This window comes from Coregonus clupeaformis, chromosome 8 (assembly GCF_020615455.1).
Source record: "Coregonus clupeaformis isolate EN_2021a chromosome 8, ASM2061545v1, whole genome shotgun sequence".
Lineage (NCBI taxonomy): Eukaryota > Metazoa > Chordata > Actinopteri > Salmoniformes > Salmonidae > Coregonus > Coregonus clupeaformis.
The window spans coordinates 5,362,427-5,377,911 of NC_059199.1; the positions used below are offsets into that span (position 1 = coordinate 5,362,427).

Here is a 15,485-nt window from a genome sequence, read left to right on the forward strand (position 1 = left end):
CATACTGCCTGTAAATACCGAATTCAATCTTTAAAATTATATTTTGATTCAACAGGCCTTTTTACACTAACAAAATATATTATGTAAAACCAGCCTTTCTTCGACATCAGATTTGCCACTTTTCTGTTGACACTATTCTTACATTAAGAGTTGATCAATTTGAAGGGGGACGTGCACCCTGTGATTCATTGGGGTGACGCGCCTCTGCTGAAGGTGAACAGTAAACTGTCGAACCCCATGCTGTGTCAAAGAAAGCCCTTGTCTTTGCATTGTTTGCACCAGCAACCAAGGCCATGTTTAGCTGAGTCAGTATTTAGAGAGAGAGAGACTTGACATGCTGAATGATTATGTGAAAGAGAGAGCCTTAGAATCTTTTGTCACAAAGGTGCTAAAGGAATACGAGCACGTGGAGAGAAAGTAAGCTTTTAATCTTCGCCTTGGAAATACAAAATACCCCAAACTGTACATGGGTGGTGTACCATGCCCTTCTCTCAGGAATTCTGACGCATAGAAGGGGTTATTAGCAAATCAACCTGAGGAACCTGTTCTTCTTTCTTGAAATCCTCCAATTACTTTATGAGCCACTAGGTCTAGTCATTCCGTTTCCCTGAAGGGGATAGTCAAAGAATAGCCAGTGGCGACAAAGTTAAGATTGATTGACAGGAAATAATGAACAAATGATCATACATTGTCTGTTTCTAATTGAATATGGTCAAACAGAGGTCACACTGTCATTCAAAAAGGCTTTCTGGGGTGGTACGTTTGGCTTTGTTTAGTCTTGACAGGCAGCTTAAGTGTGCCAAAGGCGCTAAGAAGCCGAGATAAGGCAAAGTAAACCAAATAAAGCTGCTTTGCTCTTTTAGTCAGGGAAATTAGTTGGATAGTTAAGTTAAGGGAATCAACAGTATGCTCAATTTTCCCCTTGCTTAACGCCAGTACAGTGTGATCTCAGACAATATGGTGTGAGGCTGAAGAAGGTGAAAGAGCTATCATAAAAGTGGTAAACAGTATGTAGCACACAAGGCATTGTGTATGCTGCAGCTAAATACAAATCATTGTGGTATTAACTGAGACATACTGCAATTCATACACTTTCATCCCAATCCTTATGCAGTGATTAATACCAATTCAATGCATTTCCGATTTCAGTTTTTAACGGTGATTCTTCACTAATCGCTGCACCTCCAATGTTAAGGAAAACATGTCATTTGAACCAATATGAAACTTTATTATACCCCTTGCAAGGGTATTTGTATTTATTTTGCATGCTACCCATCCTCAGAATTATCTGTGACTCACAGAGGCGTATGTGACCACAATGGCTGTCTTTAACGTAGAAAAAATAATTGAGAGAGGTGATATGGGTTAGCTGCAGTGTTAAATAGAGCAGATGGTGATGTCATCACTGTGTGGGAACTGGAATGTAGTGGGGCTGCTCATCGTACGAAAAGGGCCTTTGCTTTCCAATAATGATATTCTATATGCACACTCCATTCTTGAAATTCAATTATCCCCCTTAGCATCCAACAAGCCAGCGTGATTAACTAAAATGGCCATAAATATATGTGGTTAGCATTCCTTTTCTGTTTCTGTCTTCTCTCTGACGTACATTCGTTTTTATTGACTTGATCCGACTATAATATTGTGTGATGAATATTCCCAAGGTTTAGTTTAGTAACATGATGCTTCGTCTATGAGAAGTTAAGTCGTCACTCGAGTGTAATCCCAAATGGTTTTCCTTCCATTAATAGTTAAAAGGGCTTTAAGAAGAAAATTAACTGCCATTTCCTTAATTTAGAAGATTAATCACCCTCTTTGCTTTGTGTTTTTTCAAGTAAATAGTGGAGATTAAAAGACGTAGGCCTAGATTTTATCAGATCTAGCATTAACCGGCGATAGCCGACACCCACATAGCTGATATTTTGGCGGTGTCGGAGGTGTAACTGCATTCGAGCTTCCAAATCGGTGAGCAGCTGCTCTTGCGATCAGTGTCAGGAAGCCACACCCATCCCACTCCTGTTAGAAGTTCAGAATGAGAAAGAGTAGGCTATATAGAAATAATTACACTCAAAATGAAAAATTATTAAACAAAATAATGAGGATTTCTATCATTCTAATGGTGGTGTAGATTACATCACACATTCCTGTGTTCGAACTTGTAAACAAGGCTGCATGGGATTTCTCTTAATGCGACTCCATGCAGCCAATGGCAATGTCCGCTTTAGGTATAATGCCAGGAGCCGATTGTAGATTTGACAGCTCTAACCCAGTTCCACCTCCGACACCACCAAAACAACCGCTATGCGGGTGTCGGCTAGCTCGGATCTGATAGAATCTAGCTCTAACTGGGCACAATTATCCATGGTACATTGGTCAAACTACCACATGTTGAAACTTCACTAGTCTGACAAAAATGGAGCAAGACTGCCTCATCATAAAAATGTGCATATGATCGCTTCTGTGGCCTTTATAAATAATCCAACAATTCTCTCCACTAATTGCATGTTACCACAAAATGGCCATTGTGTGAACCAGTGTGTGTGCGTGAGTTGTAGAATAAACCAACTGTATACAGAAACTGAGAAAGAAGAGTATCACAATATATTATTTATTTTCCCCAACAAACCTTTCAACAACACCAATAAAAACAATAAATTACAATATTAAAAAGTAGGCTGCATGAAACAACACTAATGTGAATCAACACAGAAAGTGGAATTTAAAGCTAAATCACCATTGAACAGAAATAAATGGCATTACTTTTGTACTTGACTTTTGTCAGTTACCAGTCATTAACTAGTTGACTAGTTCAACATTAAGTTATAAACCGTGAACAACAAATACTATCTAGTAATTCAATTAACCGAGTGTTGTGAACTTAAATATTTCCGCTTTGTAACTGGTTTGCAATTAATCTCTTGTGGTAAAACAAAGCAAAAATAGTAAAATAATAACCCTGTCGGCATGGCGATTTGACTGCCGTTTGTCTAAATAAAAAAGCAAGCAAGAACAAATGTACCTGTCCAATGTTTAATATGTAAGCATATAACTGTCAAAATCAATGTTTTATTTTGATAGCTTTCATATTTAGTAGATGAGCTAAAATACAGTGATTTGGCATGTTCGCAAATTGCACTTGAATGATACAACCTCTAGATGAGGGAAAACAGTATTTCTGCCCCATTAAACCAGTCCAGCCGATGTCTCCGCATGGAACCCCTAATGCTCCAAATTACCACAAATTCCTTATCTACTACATTAACTTAGTTCAGATGGATGAACGGCTAACCAAAGACATGGTATCTAAGTGAAAAAGAAAACAAGACACTGAGGTATCAGACTCTTAGGAGTACAGTCAGAGTGCACTGAATGAACATTTTGTGAAAAACACATCACATTTTTGCCAATTCAGTCGTGTCGTTTAAACATCAAAACAAACAACAAAATACTTCTTAAAGGTTACATTTGTAAGTTAGATTCCCACTCAAAGTGTCGCCTCAACGCTCCTGGAGGATTCAAGGGGAGGGTCTTGGTGAGAGCACTCGAACGCAACACCAAAGATGATGAGGATGAGAGTGCACTACTTAGCATTACTTTTTGGGTTTAGTGAGTTGTAAATGCATCAAAGACAAAAAGGAATTTGGTTTTAAGATACAAAATAGCACAACTGAGTATTTGCCCCTTGTAAACCCACTTAAATGTCACTGTGACATCACTGTAGAACACTTAGCAGCAGGAAAATAACACAGATCATCAAGGGAAACATCCATGCGCTATATTTCACACAGCGAACACAATGAACTAGACAACTTATGAAACATTTCTAATGAACTATTACCATGCCAACTCATTGACAATGCTAGGTAAAATAACCCTGTGGTCTTTGCCTGCGTTGGTATTAGCCCCATAGCCACGCATCGCTATCCAAAGCAATAGTACTCATCGGAATCCACTTTGAGTCGCATTGGTGGCTTGCTGAAAGTCTTGTCCTCTATAATTGGTTTATCTGAGAAAGGATCAAGGTCCGTTGGAGAAGGGTGGTCTGGAAGGTCCTCGGCTAACTCATCCAACGTATCCAGATAACTGCCCACGGATATCCCGTCCAGTCCATCACTGTTTCCATCATGCAGACTGGTGATGCTGCCGCGTGAAGAGGTGTCATCCTCGCTGTCCGTTAAGCTGTACAGGCTGCCCGTCAGGCTGCTTTCACGACTGGCTATGCCCCCCTTGTCCTCCATCACCCATTTGATGGATTCGATGCCCTCGTTGATTGACATAAGCTGCTGCATCAGCTTGACATCGATGGCACGGAGGTGGGCCTGCATTTTGGGTTAGAAGGAGATTCATTTTAGGACTTTGTTATTATAGATTTTATTTTATTTTTTACACACAACACACTTCCAACAATTAGGCCTAAAATGTTGTTTGTTTTCTAAATACATTGCTGTCCTATTCCATTATTGTGAGAAGAACATCACCAGCATGTATTTTGAGTTGGCAAAGTAAAGCTGGAAAAAAACTATCCTGGACAAAGACCAAGGTAAAACAAAAACAGCATGCCACAGGAAGTCATTCCATCCTTGGCATGTAACAGCATGGCCTGTGAGGGCATAGCAGGACATTCTCACCCTGATACCCATACAGTACCACCATTGATTTATCACTTCACCATGACAACCCCAATAGAGGGTAGCCTATGGTCTCATTCAGAAAGATTCCCCCTGGCTACTAGCGACAAATAGACAGCCATTTACGCCAATGGACAGTCAGTGGCAGCAGTCTCTAGCCAGTCAAAAAGCATTATGCCAGATGGTGGTTGACAAGGCTCATACAATGTTCCGGACAGCTGGCTGGCTATAAAACAGAGCACTTTCTTGGGAGTGGATCGCGACAGGCCCCGTTTAAGTCATAATGCTGCCAGTGTTTGCTTTACGGATATAACCTGTCCTTTATGTGTGCACAGACGTCGAGCCAGAGCATAGTGGAATTTTACAGTAGCATTAGCAGTGTCAATTAAAGTTGGCTTGAATGGTGTGGTGAATCACAAGATCGGTATAGCTAATGTGATTTACTGCTGCTTTCGTTTTAGTTTGTTAGTCATTGATATTGAACTTAATTGATTTAGCATCCAACAATACTTACTTACGATTAAAGTTTTTAACTCTTGTTTAAAACAAGTTACATTATTCTGGGCATTTGTCTAAAATGGGAGTTATAGGCAATACAGGTCAATCCTATACAGATTTGACCAACTGTTAATACCTCTATGTATATTGTAAAGTGAACCAGCCGGTTAGCCAAATGGCCAAGAGAAAAGCAGCCTAATTGGATTGAAGAAGTGACAGCAGCACAAAAGCCTTAGATGGCCCAAATGTGCCATTCACTATAGTAGGGAGCACAGCAGTCTACACTTGTCTTACATTTAATTAAACTGAATGGAATAAAACTGGTATTTTTCTGCTTTACTCCCAAGAGCTTGGTGGATGCATTTCAGTGTTGTCATCAATATCATTTTTGACTGTCCAGTCAGAACCCAAAGACTAGCTTTCCTCCATCACGATATGCCTTTGTGTCCGGCAAAATGGACTCTTGGGTGGATATCTTCTCTATTATTATAGTTTACTAGGCCTGTCATCATGATCGTATTATGAATCACCCTTTCAATGACCTCAACATGGAAACTCACATGAGAGGGGTATTTTTTTTAGTTGGTCAACCAGGCAACGACGCAGTCCCCTTCTGTACAAACTCGGTCAATTTGACCATCTGTTCAACGGTCCTAATGCCACAACTGACCTTAAGCCTTAAGGGGTGGGGGTCTCCTCAATACGGTGGGTCAAAGACAAGGCTATTGGTAGCCTGGAATCCAAGTGAATGAATTTGGATTCCAGGCTATCCTCCTGTATTTTTGTTGAGTTTGGAATTTGTGTAAGTGAGAGTTAATTGAGGTGAGAATTGTCTGCCTGCCTGATACTGGACTATGCATTGTTGTTGTGTGTAGAGAGCAAGTGTGAATGGCTTTCACCAACTGGGTGGCATCACACCTGTTGCTGAGAGAGGGTGAGAAACATCACTAAATCAATAGATTTATAGCGCAATAGTCAATACATTTGGTTATTTAAGAGGTAGGCCAATGTTGATAGTTCTGGGAGTGTGACACCGACTCCTATTGTCTTGTTATGCGTCAAATGACAGGCCAAAAATACGGCAAAAAAAAACTGTAGCATATAGTGTATATCCTACTTCTATTTCTGATGATAGAGTTACAGTGCAAGTCAATGTCCTACTGCACTAACATAAAAGAGACATGTCACTCACTATTATATACGTATTTCCAATGCCTTGCGACCAGGCTGCATTATAAGTCAACCATAAACTTCTGAGAAGCCAAAAGTATAACCTATGAACACAATGGCAATAAAGGTGGATTGCCATTAGGTTTCTGGAAGTTACTGCATAACATGTTGAATTATGATATCACAGGTCAGTGAACTAACGTCCAAGTTCCAATAAAGCAAACAGCAGCAACAACTAGACTACTGCAGCTAAAATACTTTTTGTTATCTTGTGTAGATTGGGTAAATTGCACTTAATGCAATGCAGCAAATGAATATACAGAATGGTTTTGAAGGAGCAGTGAACTGACTTGAAAAAGCCGGGGTCCGAATTGCCGATTTGGATGTTTGCTTCCATATTCAAAAACTTTATTATAGCATTACTGCATGAAACAACTCACTGACCCGACAGGGACAGACGAACATAGTTCTTTAAGGTAACCAGTTAGCCTACCATTTCCTGTTTCAAAAATAACATCTTGTTCTCCAGTCGTTTTAAGTCAGCAGAGTTCGACCGGTTCTTCGGTGTCGCCGGTTTTCTATCCTCATGTTTGTCGTGATGGTGATTTCCTCCCGCCAGGGAACGAATGAGACTTTCAGGAACTTTGCGACCCAACTTTTTCTCAATATCCTTAAAATCGGATAACACGCTGTCCTCTTCCATGGTAGAATTGCAGTAAGAATATAAACGAACGAATAAATATATATGCTACGTGCAGTAGGAACAACAGAGAGCAAATTATGGGGTTCAGTGGTTTGATGACTCCCACTGATTTCACGTCCAAAGAAAAGGGCATAACCTGGATGGTCTGAGAGTTCTGATGTTGAAAGCGACTGCTATATCCATAGGCGCACAGTAACGCAGTTGCCCAATCCAAATGTTATCACCAACTCTAAATATAGAGTACAATCCAAAACAAAATAGAAACAAACACCGTTATTACTGTAGCAAAGCCACTACAGACGTGAAATGAGAGGTTTGGAAGTCCCTTGCGCCGGGGTGTCAGCCGTGACCATTGAAACAATATTCGTACCAAGGAGCAGCTCCGTAGGATGACGGCGTGCTGCTCAACCACAGTTTATATGACTGAAACCTTACACCCCGGACAGGTTGGATTATAAAACTACGCCTGTTTGCCGTAATGATAAGGCAATTGCCGCATTGTATATTTTTGCTTATTGTGTACAAAATATACCCATATGGTAGCCTACAGTATTTTCATCAGTATCATCAGTTCAATCATACAAACGATTAAATTGCAATTTTATGTCAGCAAAGTAGGCTACAGTAAGCTGTCTTTCTTGCTGAATTTATTTGAATTCAAACCAATGTTGTGTAGCCATCCTAGTGGCCTCATTGTTATTACACCAGCATAATAAAATCAATACATTTTAAAAAGCTATATTAAACGGCTTTAAAGCAAACACATTAACCAACATTTGACCTGATTAATGATGATATATTTCTTCAAAGCAACACAAATTAATTTAGCCCTGATTGACTCTTTTTTTGAAGTCGTATTGGACTTCACACTTCTACCCCCTTGTGGCAATTCATGAGAATTGACATTACCTACACAAGAGTGGCAAAGTAGGCTATACAACTGAAATATGATTTGGTTCAGACAAGGATCCTTTCGTTTTTCCTATTCTATTTGTTTCTACTTTGTCCACATAGTAATTTGCCCGTAGCTGTCAAGGCACATAAGAAGAGTAAATGTGTATGAATCATGACATTGCACTCCACAAATGTTGCAGAAATTATAATATTGCAAGACACATTTTTAACCTTTTATTTTGTTTAATCATCAAATTTTTTCAATGGAATAAAAAATTCCATTTTGAACACAAAAGGATTCAAATAAATTGAAATATGTTTACACATTTACAGAATCTATAGTTATACTCAGAATCTATAGTTATACAGGTCAAGGCACTCTGTAATGTAACTAACAGTAGAATGAGTGATACAATCAATAAGATTCAAAATTATGTACTACAGCAGTCAGCAGTGGTGGTAAAACTTGGCAATGGGAGGACCACAGTGTGCAGGTTTTTGTTCCAGACCAGCATTAACACCCCTAATTCAACCCACACCCTCCATCGACAACATTTGTCCACTCCCAGAATACAGTTTGTGATGCATATTCTACCACACTTGGAACTCAATTTGAAATGATGAAAACATAGCTGCTTACAATACAAAAGTATGAAAATATGTGACGCTCAGCTAAGCCTGGGTCAGGTTCATTAGGCACCAAATGGAAGAAAATTGACAGAAACAGGGATGGGCTCATTTTATGTTGCAGAGATTTTGTTGCAAAAAGCGTGCCCTAACGAACATAACCCTGCAGTTTCACATACAGCTCAGACCACGGATTGGCCTTTTTCGTCGTCGTACCGTTGGTACTGTTCTCCCAGCAGGGGCTGGCGGCCCTCCAGTTTGCTGTAGGAGGGGGAGCGCACCGCACATGTGGTGGCAGCAAAGATTACAGCCACGACGACCAGGGCCGAAACGATGGCAATGGTGATGATCTCGGTCAAAGTTAAAGGAGCAGCTATAGAGACGAGACAAGATTCATAACAGTTATATTCGTCATTGTATGGAATGTGAAACTCGCGAAGAGACAGATGGACAGACAGACAGAAGGACTCTTACCAAAATAGCTAATTTGAAGAAACTGTAAGCATAACAAGCAGACCACTTTGCATATAAAGTCCATAATTATTGGCACCCTTGATAAATATGAGCAAAAAATACTGTATAAAATAAAAACTGAGCTACAAAACAATGGGACAATTATATTATTTTATACTAATACAATTGTTCAGATAAAGAGATTTTGTTTAACAAGTCATATTATCCCCCCCAAAAATGAGGATCAAAAGTATTGGCACCTCGTTTTCAATACCTTTAAATACCTCACCTTGTGAGGGTAACGCACTGAGCCTTTTCCTAAAATGTTTTCTGAGATTGGAGAACACATTTGGGAAGGTTCTTAGACCATTCCTACATACAAAATCTTTCCAGATCATTGATATCCTTCGTCTGCACTTATGGACTGCCCTCTTCAATTCAAACCACAGGTTTTCAATGGGTTTCATGTCCGGAGACAGATGGCTATTGCAAAATGTAGATGTTGTGGTCAATTAACCATTTATTTGTGGATTTTTGTGTGTTCTTAGAGTTATCGTCTTGCTGGAATATCTACTTCCGGCCAAGTTTCAGCCTCCTGGCAGAGGTAACGCGTTTTTTGGCTAAAATGTCCTAGTACTGGGTAAAGTTCATGATGCCATTGACCTTAACAAGGACTCCAGCACCAGTGGAAACAAAATAGCCCCATAACATCAAAGATCCACCATCATATTTGACAAGCCAAACCCACCACTGGTGTGCGTACCTAAAGAGCTCGATTTGCATGTCATCTGACCATAAGACCGGTCCCAACCCAAGTGCCAATGCCGTTTAGCAAACTCCAGGCATTTACATTTGTTGAATGACATTAAAATAAAGCTATTTGGCCAGGCACACCAGTGGTGGATTTGGCGTCGAAATAAGGATGCATAAGTAGAAAAGAACCACATACCTACTTTAAAATATGGTGGTGGATCTATTACTTTCTAAACAAAATCTCTTTCTAACTGTATTAGTATAAAATATATAATTTCCCTTTTTTTCCCCATTCAATATAGCTCAGTATTTGTATTATTTATTTTATACAGTCTTTTTTGCTCATCTTTATCAAGGGTTCCAATTATTCCGGACCTGACTGTATATAATAGATAAGACAAATATCCATAATGTATTTATATTGACATTATACACACCTGGCCATTCAGCCTGTATTTATATTGACATTATACACACCTGGCCATTCAGCCTGTATTTATATTGACATTATACACACCCTGGCCATTCCGCCTGTATTTATATTGACATTATACACACCTGGCCATTCGGCCTCGTAGGAGTAGCCAAGGTTCTCTGGGGCTGTAAGAAACATCTCAGCGTTGGTCACTGGAGGCCAAAAGGGAACCATGTTGTACCCCCTGTTGTGACCAATGGGGGCATTCTCTGAAGGATAGACTGCCAAATCTGCAAAATGTATCAGTTAAGAGTCAGCTTATGAACATGTGCCGCTGACGTACAAAGAGAAAAGCCTGCCAGAGCTAAACAAATGGTGCATAGTAATCATGTAATTGTTGTGTAATTACCATTTTACCATGTAATTTAGAAGTAAATACAAGATAAAAAGTGGCCTGTACCGCTTAGTCAACAAATACACAGAGGATGGAAGAACATCATATCTTCAGACAAGCAAGCACAGACAAAGACATTACATTATTATTATTATTATTATTATTATTATTATTATTATTATTATTATATGAAGACAATAGATCAGATATTGAACATGAGATTGATAGTAGGATGGGATCCGTTACCAGGGGCGTGCCTCCTGAGCCACTCGTCAAAGATGGCGTCGGTGAAAGTGTGGAGCAGCACGAAGATGGGGTCGTTGGGCGAGAGGTGGGTCTGTCCGCCTGTTCCGTTCAGAAACAGGTGGGCCAGGTTGTGGAGGCTCCGTACCACTGGGTCGTAGTTTCCCTGGGGGGCGCTATATCCTGTGCACACACCACATGTAGCTTGTGGATTAAATACAGGAAACTGTGTGCAGTGGATGTGAAACTCGCCGGTAGCATGTTGGCAGGAGTACACCAGTGAAATGGGTGACGTCAAACCTTCCCTGAGATCTAAATATCTCAGAGTGACTAGTCTCTTGCTCTGTCAGCTAAGACAGTTGGCTTTGAGTTGCGTGTTTTATCGTGTGTAGAAGGTTGTTGGTTCGCACCCTGCTCGGGACAGAACAGAATGCACTCTGTTGTGTGTGAGTGTGTGTGTGTGTGCGTGCGTCTGGGTGAGTGTCAGCATGCACAACAAACCTCAACGTTCAGTGTGAGCATATGTACAGTACACTACAGGAAGTGTAGTGATATCTTTTTGTTTCAATGTGAATGACTATATCTATTTGTGTAGTCCAGCAATAACCACTCACCCTCGATGGTGTTCCTGAAGCTCTCTGAAGAGGTGGAGTAGTAGGGAGGGGTGTCAAAGCTGTTCACCTGCAGGCAGTCTGCCACGTCCTGAGGCTCAGGGAGACGCTGCACCATGGGGCGGGCCACGTTACCAGCTGGGTTCCTCCTGATGGGTGTGGTCTCAGTGTCTGGGTGGAGACAGAGTAGAGGGTTAAGAGGGGTCTCAGTAACCTGGGTTACTAAAGGGAATAATAAATAGGCGTGGGAAGTTGGGAAGTGCTGAAGGACACACCAGGGCCATGTTTAAATACTATTTAGATCTTTCTTTTCTTTCTTCCTTTCTTCCATCCTTCTGGAAATCACCCTATTGGAGGAGAAGGACCCTCAACTTTGAACCTTATTCTCTGATGGGTTTTTGAGGTGACGAGGAGAGAGGATGCAAGGAATCGAGGAAAGATGAATTGAGATGGAGCTAGTGCTTGAGGACTAATGTTGGGCAGATGACAAGCTCACTGCTTCCCCTAGTGTTCTGACAATGTGTTGCACCAACAGCAACAGCACTTATTAACAGTGAACCAGGCGTAAGCAATGTATTAATCAGCAGGTATCACAATATGGAATGGTGAAGTTGCTCAAAGGGGCTCTACATGTCCCTTGATGTTCTGGTCATTTGTCAACTTTGCTGAGTATGTTTCTATAATCTCAGTTACTTTTACACATTTTAACATCTGTGCCTACTGGCAACTTCTACCCACCATATAGGGCGTTCTCTTTAAAACTTGGAAGGATATGAGTGCACTACGAAAGGCTTACTGTTGCAGATGGTCCCCAGTGTATCATAGTCCTCCACACTCTCACAGATCACCCTCCAGTTGGAGAAGATGGAGTTGGTGCTGATGGAATTCATATCGAGGTTGCTCCTCGCTCCCAATAGGTCATCTGTGCAGATGTCACAGGTGCTTCCACCAATGGCAAAGTTCCAGTAGGGCAGGGCAAAGGACGGGTCTTGCAGCATATCCTAAATTGAAAGTAGGGTAAGAAAGAATTAATATACGATATAATAATCGTATTGTGCAATTAGAAACCCCTTAAACTGCAATTAAAACAGTTACAAATGGGCATAGAGGAGTAGTGCCTGCATTATTTCCATCCCATTGATCAAACAATCTCAATATTTAGTTGCAACTGATTTTATTTATTTAGTTGTATGAAACAATGATTTGCCTTTATTGCTAAAGCCTAATATATGGTTATGCCAAGATAATGAATAAGATAATGATCCTTAAAAACAATAAACAGTCTTTGTCAGTAATGCACCAAGGACTAATTCAATAAATAACTTGGGCAACAGATGCTCTGTTGTGCCCTATTAGAAGGGAAATCTAGGCTCAGACTAGTAACGCCTAAGCACATTTTCTGCTAAGCTTGCTTGATTTTGGCAGGAAATTGCTTCATCTGGAAAGATATCCTCACCCTTAATGCGGCACCAATTCCAACAAACAATAGGGAAAGTGAAATGACTATTGATGGGCAATAAATACAGATTCAAATGGATTTGGCTGGTGGTGAAAATCCATAATAGCATTAGATGATGGCCTATTAGACTGTGATATCAATCTAATAATCAACCATACCAGTGGTTGGCACACTACAAAAAAGTTATTTGCATTATGATGTACTATTTCAGTTAATATTTTACATGTATACAGTTACATATTGCCGGTACCCCATCTCACCTGCATGTCGCGCTCAAGTTGGAGCAGGTGAAACCTGTGCCAGGTCACAAAACCGGGACCTTCATGAGAGAAGTCGACTCCGCCAAAGCTCGGCTGGCCAGTCCCCAAGAAGGTCTTGCTGACCGAATAGTAGTGGGTCCACACAAAGTAATTGTAGATGGTGATGTTCTCAAACTGCGGGGTGTTTCCATCGGGCCCGAAGACCTCCTGGTACCGCCGCGTAGCGATTACAATGTCCGGGTGCACGGTGCTCTTGGCCTGGTCCAGCGCGGTCACGAAAGCTCGCTTCTGATCCACACTGAGCTGCATCACGTTTCTCCGGACTGAAGGATTAAAACCAGTCATGCGTTAATGAGCACATTCTTTTGTGGGAAGAAATTGAGAAATTACCCACTGGGCACACACTGGTTGAATCAACGTTGTTTCCACGTAATTCCAATGAAATTACGTTGAACCAACGTGGAATGGACTTTGAATTGACGTCTGTGCCCATTGGGTATAGATAGGGCAGGCAGCCTATCCAGAGTACCGTTAACCTTTATGCATAGGCCTACACCATTGCCTGAATTCGAGACAAACATGTAATTATATCGTACATTAAATGCAACTATATGTAATCCATGGACATTCGTGTCCTTGTCATTTTTAAAGTGTTGTATGCTTTCCATAATCTGTGCAGATATGTGGCTTTCAACCAGTTGAACAGCCGTGCGTAAAGTACGGTGTGGCGGTGCCTTGTATAGAGGTTGCTTGTGGTAGACTATAATTTACTTATTTTGTTCAACTGATATATGGACTGTTGATCATAGTTAAATTGGTTTAAGTGTGAGATTTACCACTCCACTAAAATGAGACACATATTTGAGATGATTAACCCTATGCTGTTTCAATTGCGTAAAAACATCAAATCATTTTGTAATGGAAACTGCGACATTTGGTTATTTGTTTTCCAGGGTGATAAAAAACAACAACGTACCAACAGCAACCAGTTGGTCACAGTTTAAACCGGCCAATCCATGCCTACAACGGCCACAATTATAACCGGTGAAATTCCCGTTGCACTGGCAGGTTCGATTGAAGTAGCGGATGGGCCAACGTTCACGGTCATCCCGTCCATCGTGGGGGTACTGGGGGCCGTGTGCACTTGCGTCTGCCGCTATCGAAATGCACTGTCCACGTCCAGTTGCGGACCCACAGTCGTCATTTGCGACCCCAAACGGGGATGGACAACACTGACCACTCCGAAGTACCTCTGGAGTCACACATTCCCTCGGAAACTGCGCGCGCACAAACACTGCGCCCAAGAGCACCAACAAGCCATACTTCCACATAGCCACGAATAGGCAAAATGACACAACAGAAAGTTAGTTAAATGGAAAGATGGATCACACAATTCTCTTTCTTCAATCACACTAACAGTAGTCAGTACCTTACTCGTAACCTCATCACTTCAAAGTTCCTTTTCTGTTTCAACTCAGTGCGCACTTGTCTTTCCATGCGGCCCGACCCTCTTGTACTAATTGCCCCAACACCAGCCAAGTAAAACCCTGGCCTTTAAATACCGGATTAGCGCATGACTGCCCGGATTTCTGATCTCCTCGTGATCACATCACATTTCTCACCAGACTGAGAGGGATAGAGTTTAGGTAGTCATGCACACCGTTTTACTAGTCCTACTGTGAAACATAATTTGGCATGTCACCTGTGCAAGCTATTGAATTAATGCTGTCCTCCAGTTTTAACCCCATCAATTAATGTTTATGAACTTCTGGACTAATTTCACCACATTTTGTCAAAAAGGATTACACTTAAATTACATTGCCACATTGAAATCCACAAATTAGAGTGACTGCTCTAAATTGGTATTACAAATCAAAGGACCTACAATGCAAAAAAACAACTGTGGCCTGCTACAGTACACAGTTAAGTGTCACTTGGAATAAAATGGAACCATATTTACATGTTATTATGCCTACATATATTTATGTGGACCTTATCGCTAATACAACCCACTCATCTGGATGTGATTGCAAAAGAGCCCACTTAGGCCTAACTATCATTACAATAGTATTTTAATAATAGAAGTCACTTTCTCACACGTTACATTGTCCTTCATGATGTATTGCTTACTGTCACTCATTTGTTTCATTATACCTAGTGCCATCAGTTCACTTCAGTTATTTATTTGCACAGATAAAACAACTTTTTATACAACGTTAAAGATAATAAAAGGTATGCAATGCATGAGCTCTCCTTTAGATAATCCCTAATTGTTTACACATGCATGTTCATGAGTTCATGTTGGAATGTGATCATCCTACCCAAGTCATTTGACTTCTCAGGCGGCACCCCCTCCACCCTGGCTTGCCCTTTCCTC

At 40.8% G+C, this 15,485-nt stretch overlaps 2 protein-coding genes across 2 annotated transcripts; both read right to left on the reverse strand.

Annotated features, from left to right (window-relative positions):
* Nucleotides 1–2,587: 2,587 nt before the first annotated feature.
* Nucleotides 2,588–7,402, reverse strand: LOC121572099 (leucine rich adaptor protein 1-like). Its single transcript, XM_041884005.2, has 2 exons — nt 6,790–7,402; nt 2,588–4,319 (listed from the first exon to the last, which is right to left on the reverse strand). The coding sequence occupies exons 1-2, from the start codon at nt 6,997–6,999 to the stop codon at nt 3,921–3,923; spliced, it is 609 nt and encodes a 202-aa protein (XP_041739939.1). The 5' UTR covers nt 7,000–7,402; the 3' UTR covers nt 2,588–3,920.
* Nucleotides 7,403–8,114: 712 nt separating this feature from the next.
* LOC121572098 (5,6-dihydroxyindole-2-carboxylic acid oxidase) lies at nt 8,115–14,648 on the reverse strand. Its single transcript, XM_041884004.2, has 7 exons — nt 14,085–14,648; nt 13,109–13,431; nt 12,186–12,390; nt 11,393–11,560; nt 10,782–10,961; nt 10,285–10,431; nt 8,115–8,893 (listed from the first exon to the last, which is right to left on the reverse strand). The coding sequence occupies exons 1-7, from the start codon at nt 14,437–14,439 to the stop codon at nt 8,703–8,705; spliced, it is 1,569 nt and encodes a 522-aa protein (XP_041739938.2). The 5' UTR covers nt 14,440–14,648; the 3' UTR covers nt 8,115–8,702.
* Between the last annotated feature and the right edge of the window lie 837 nt (nt 14,649–15,485).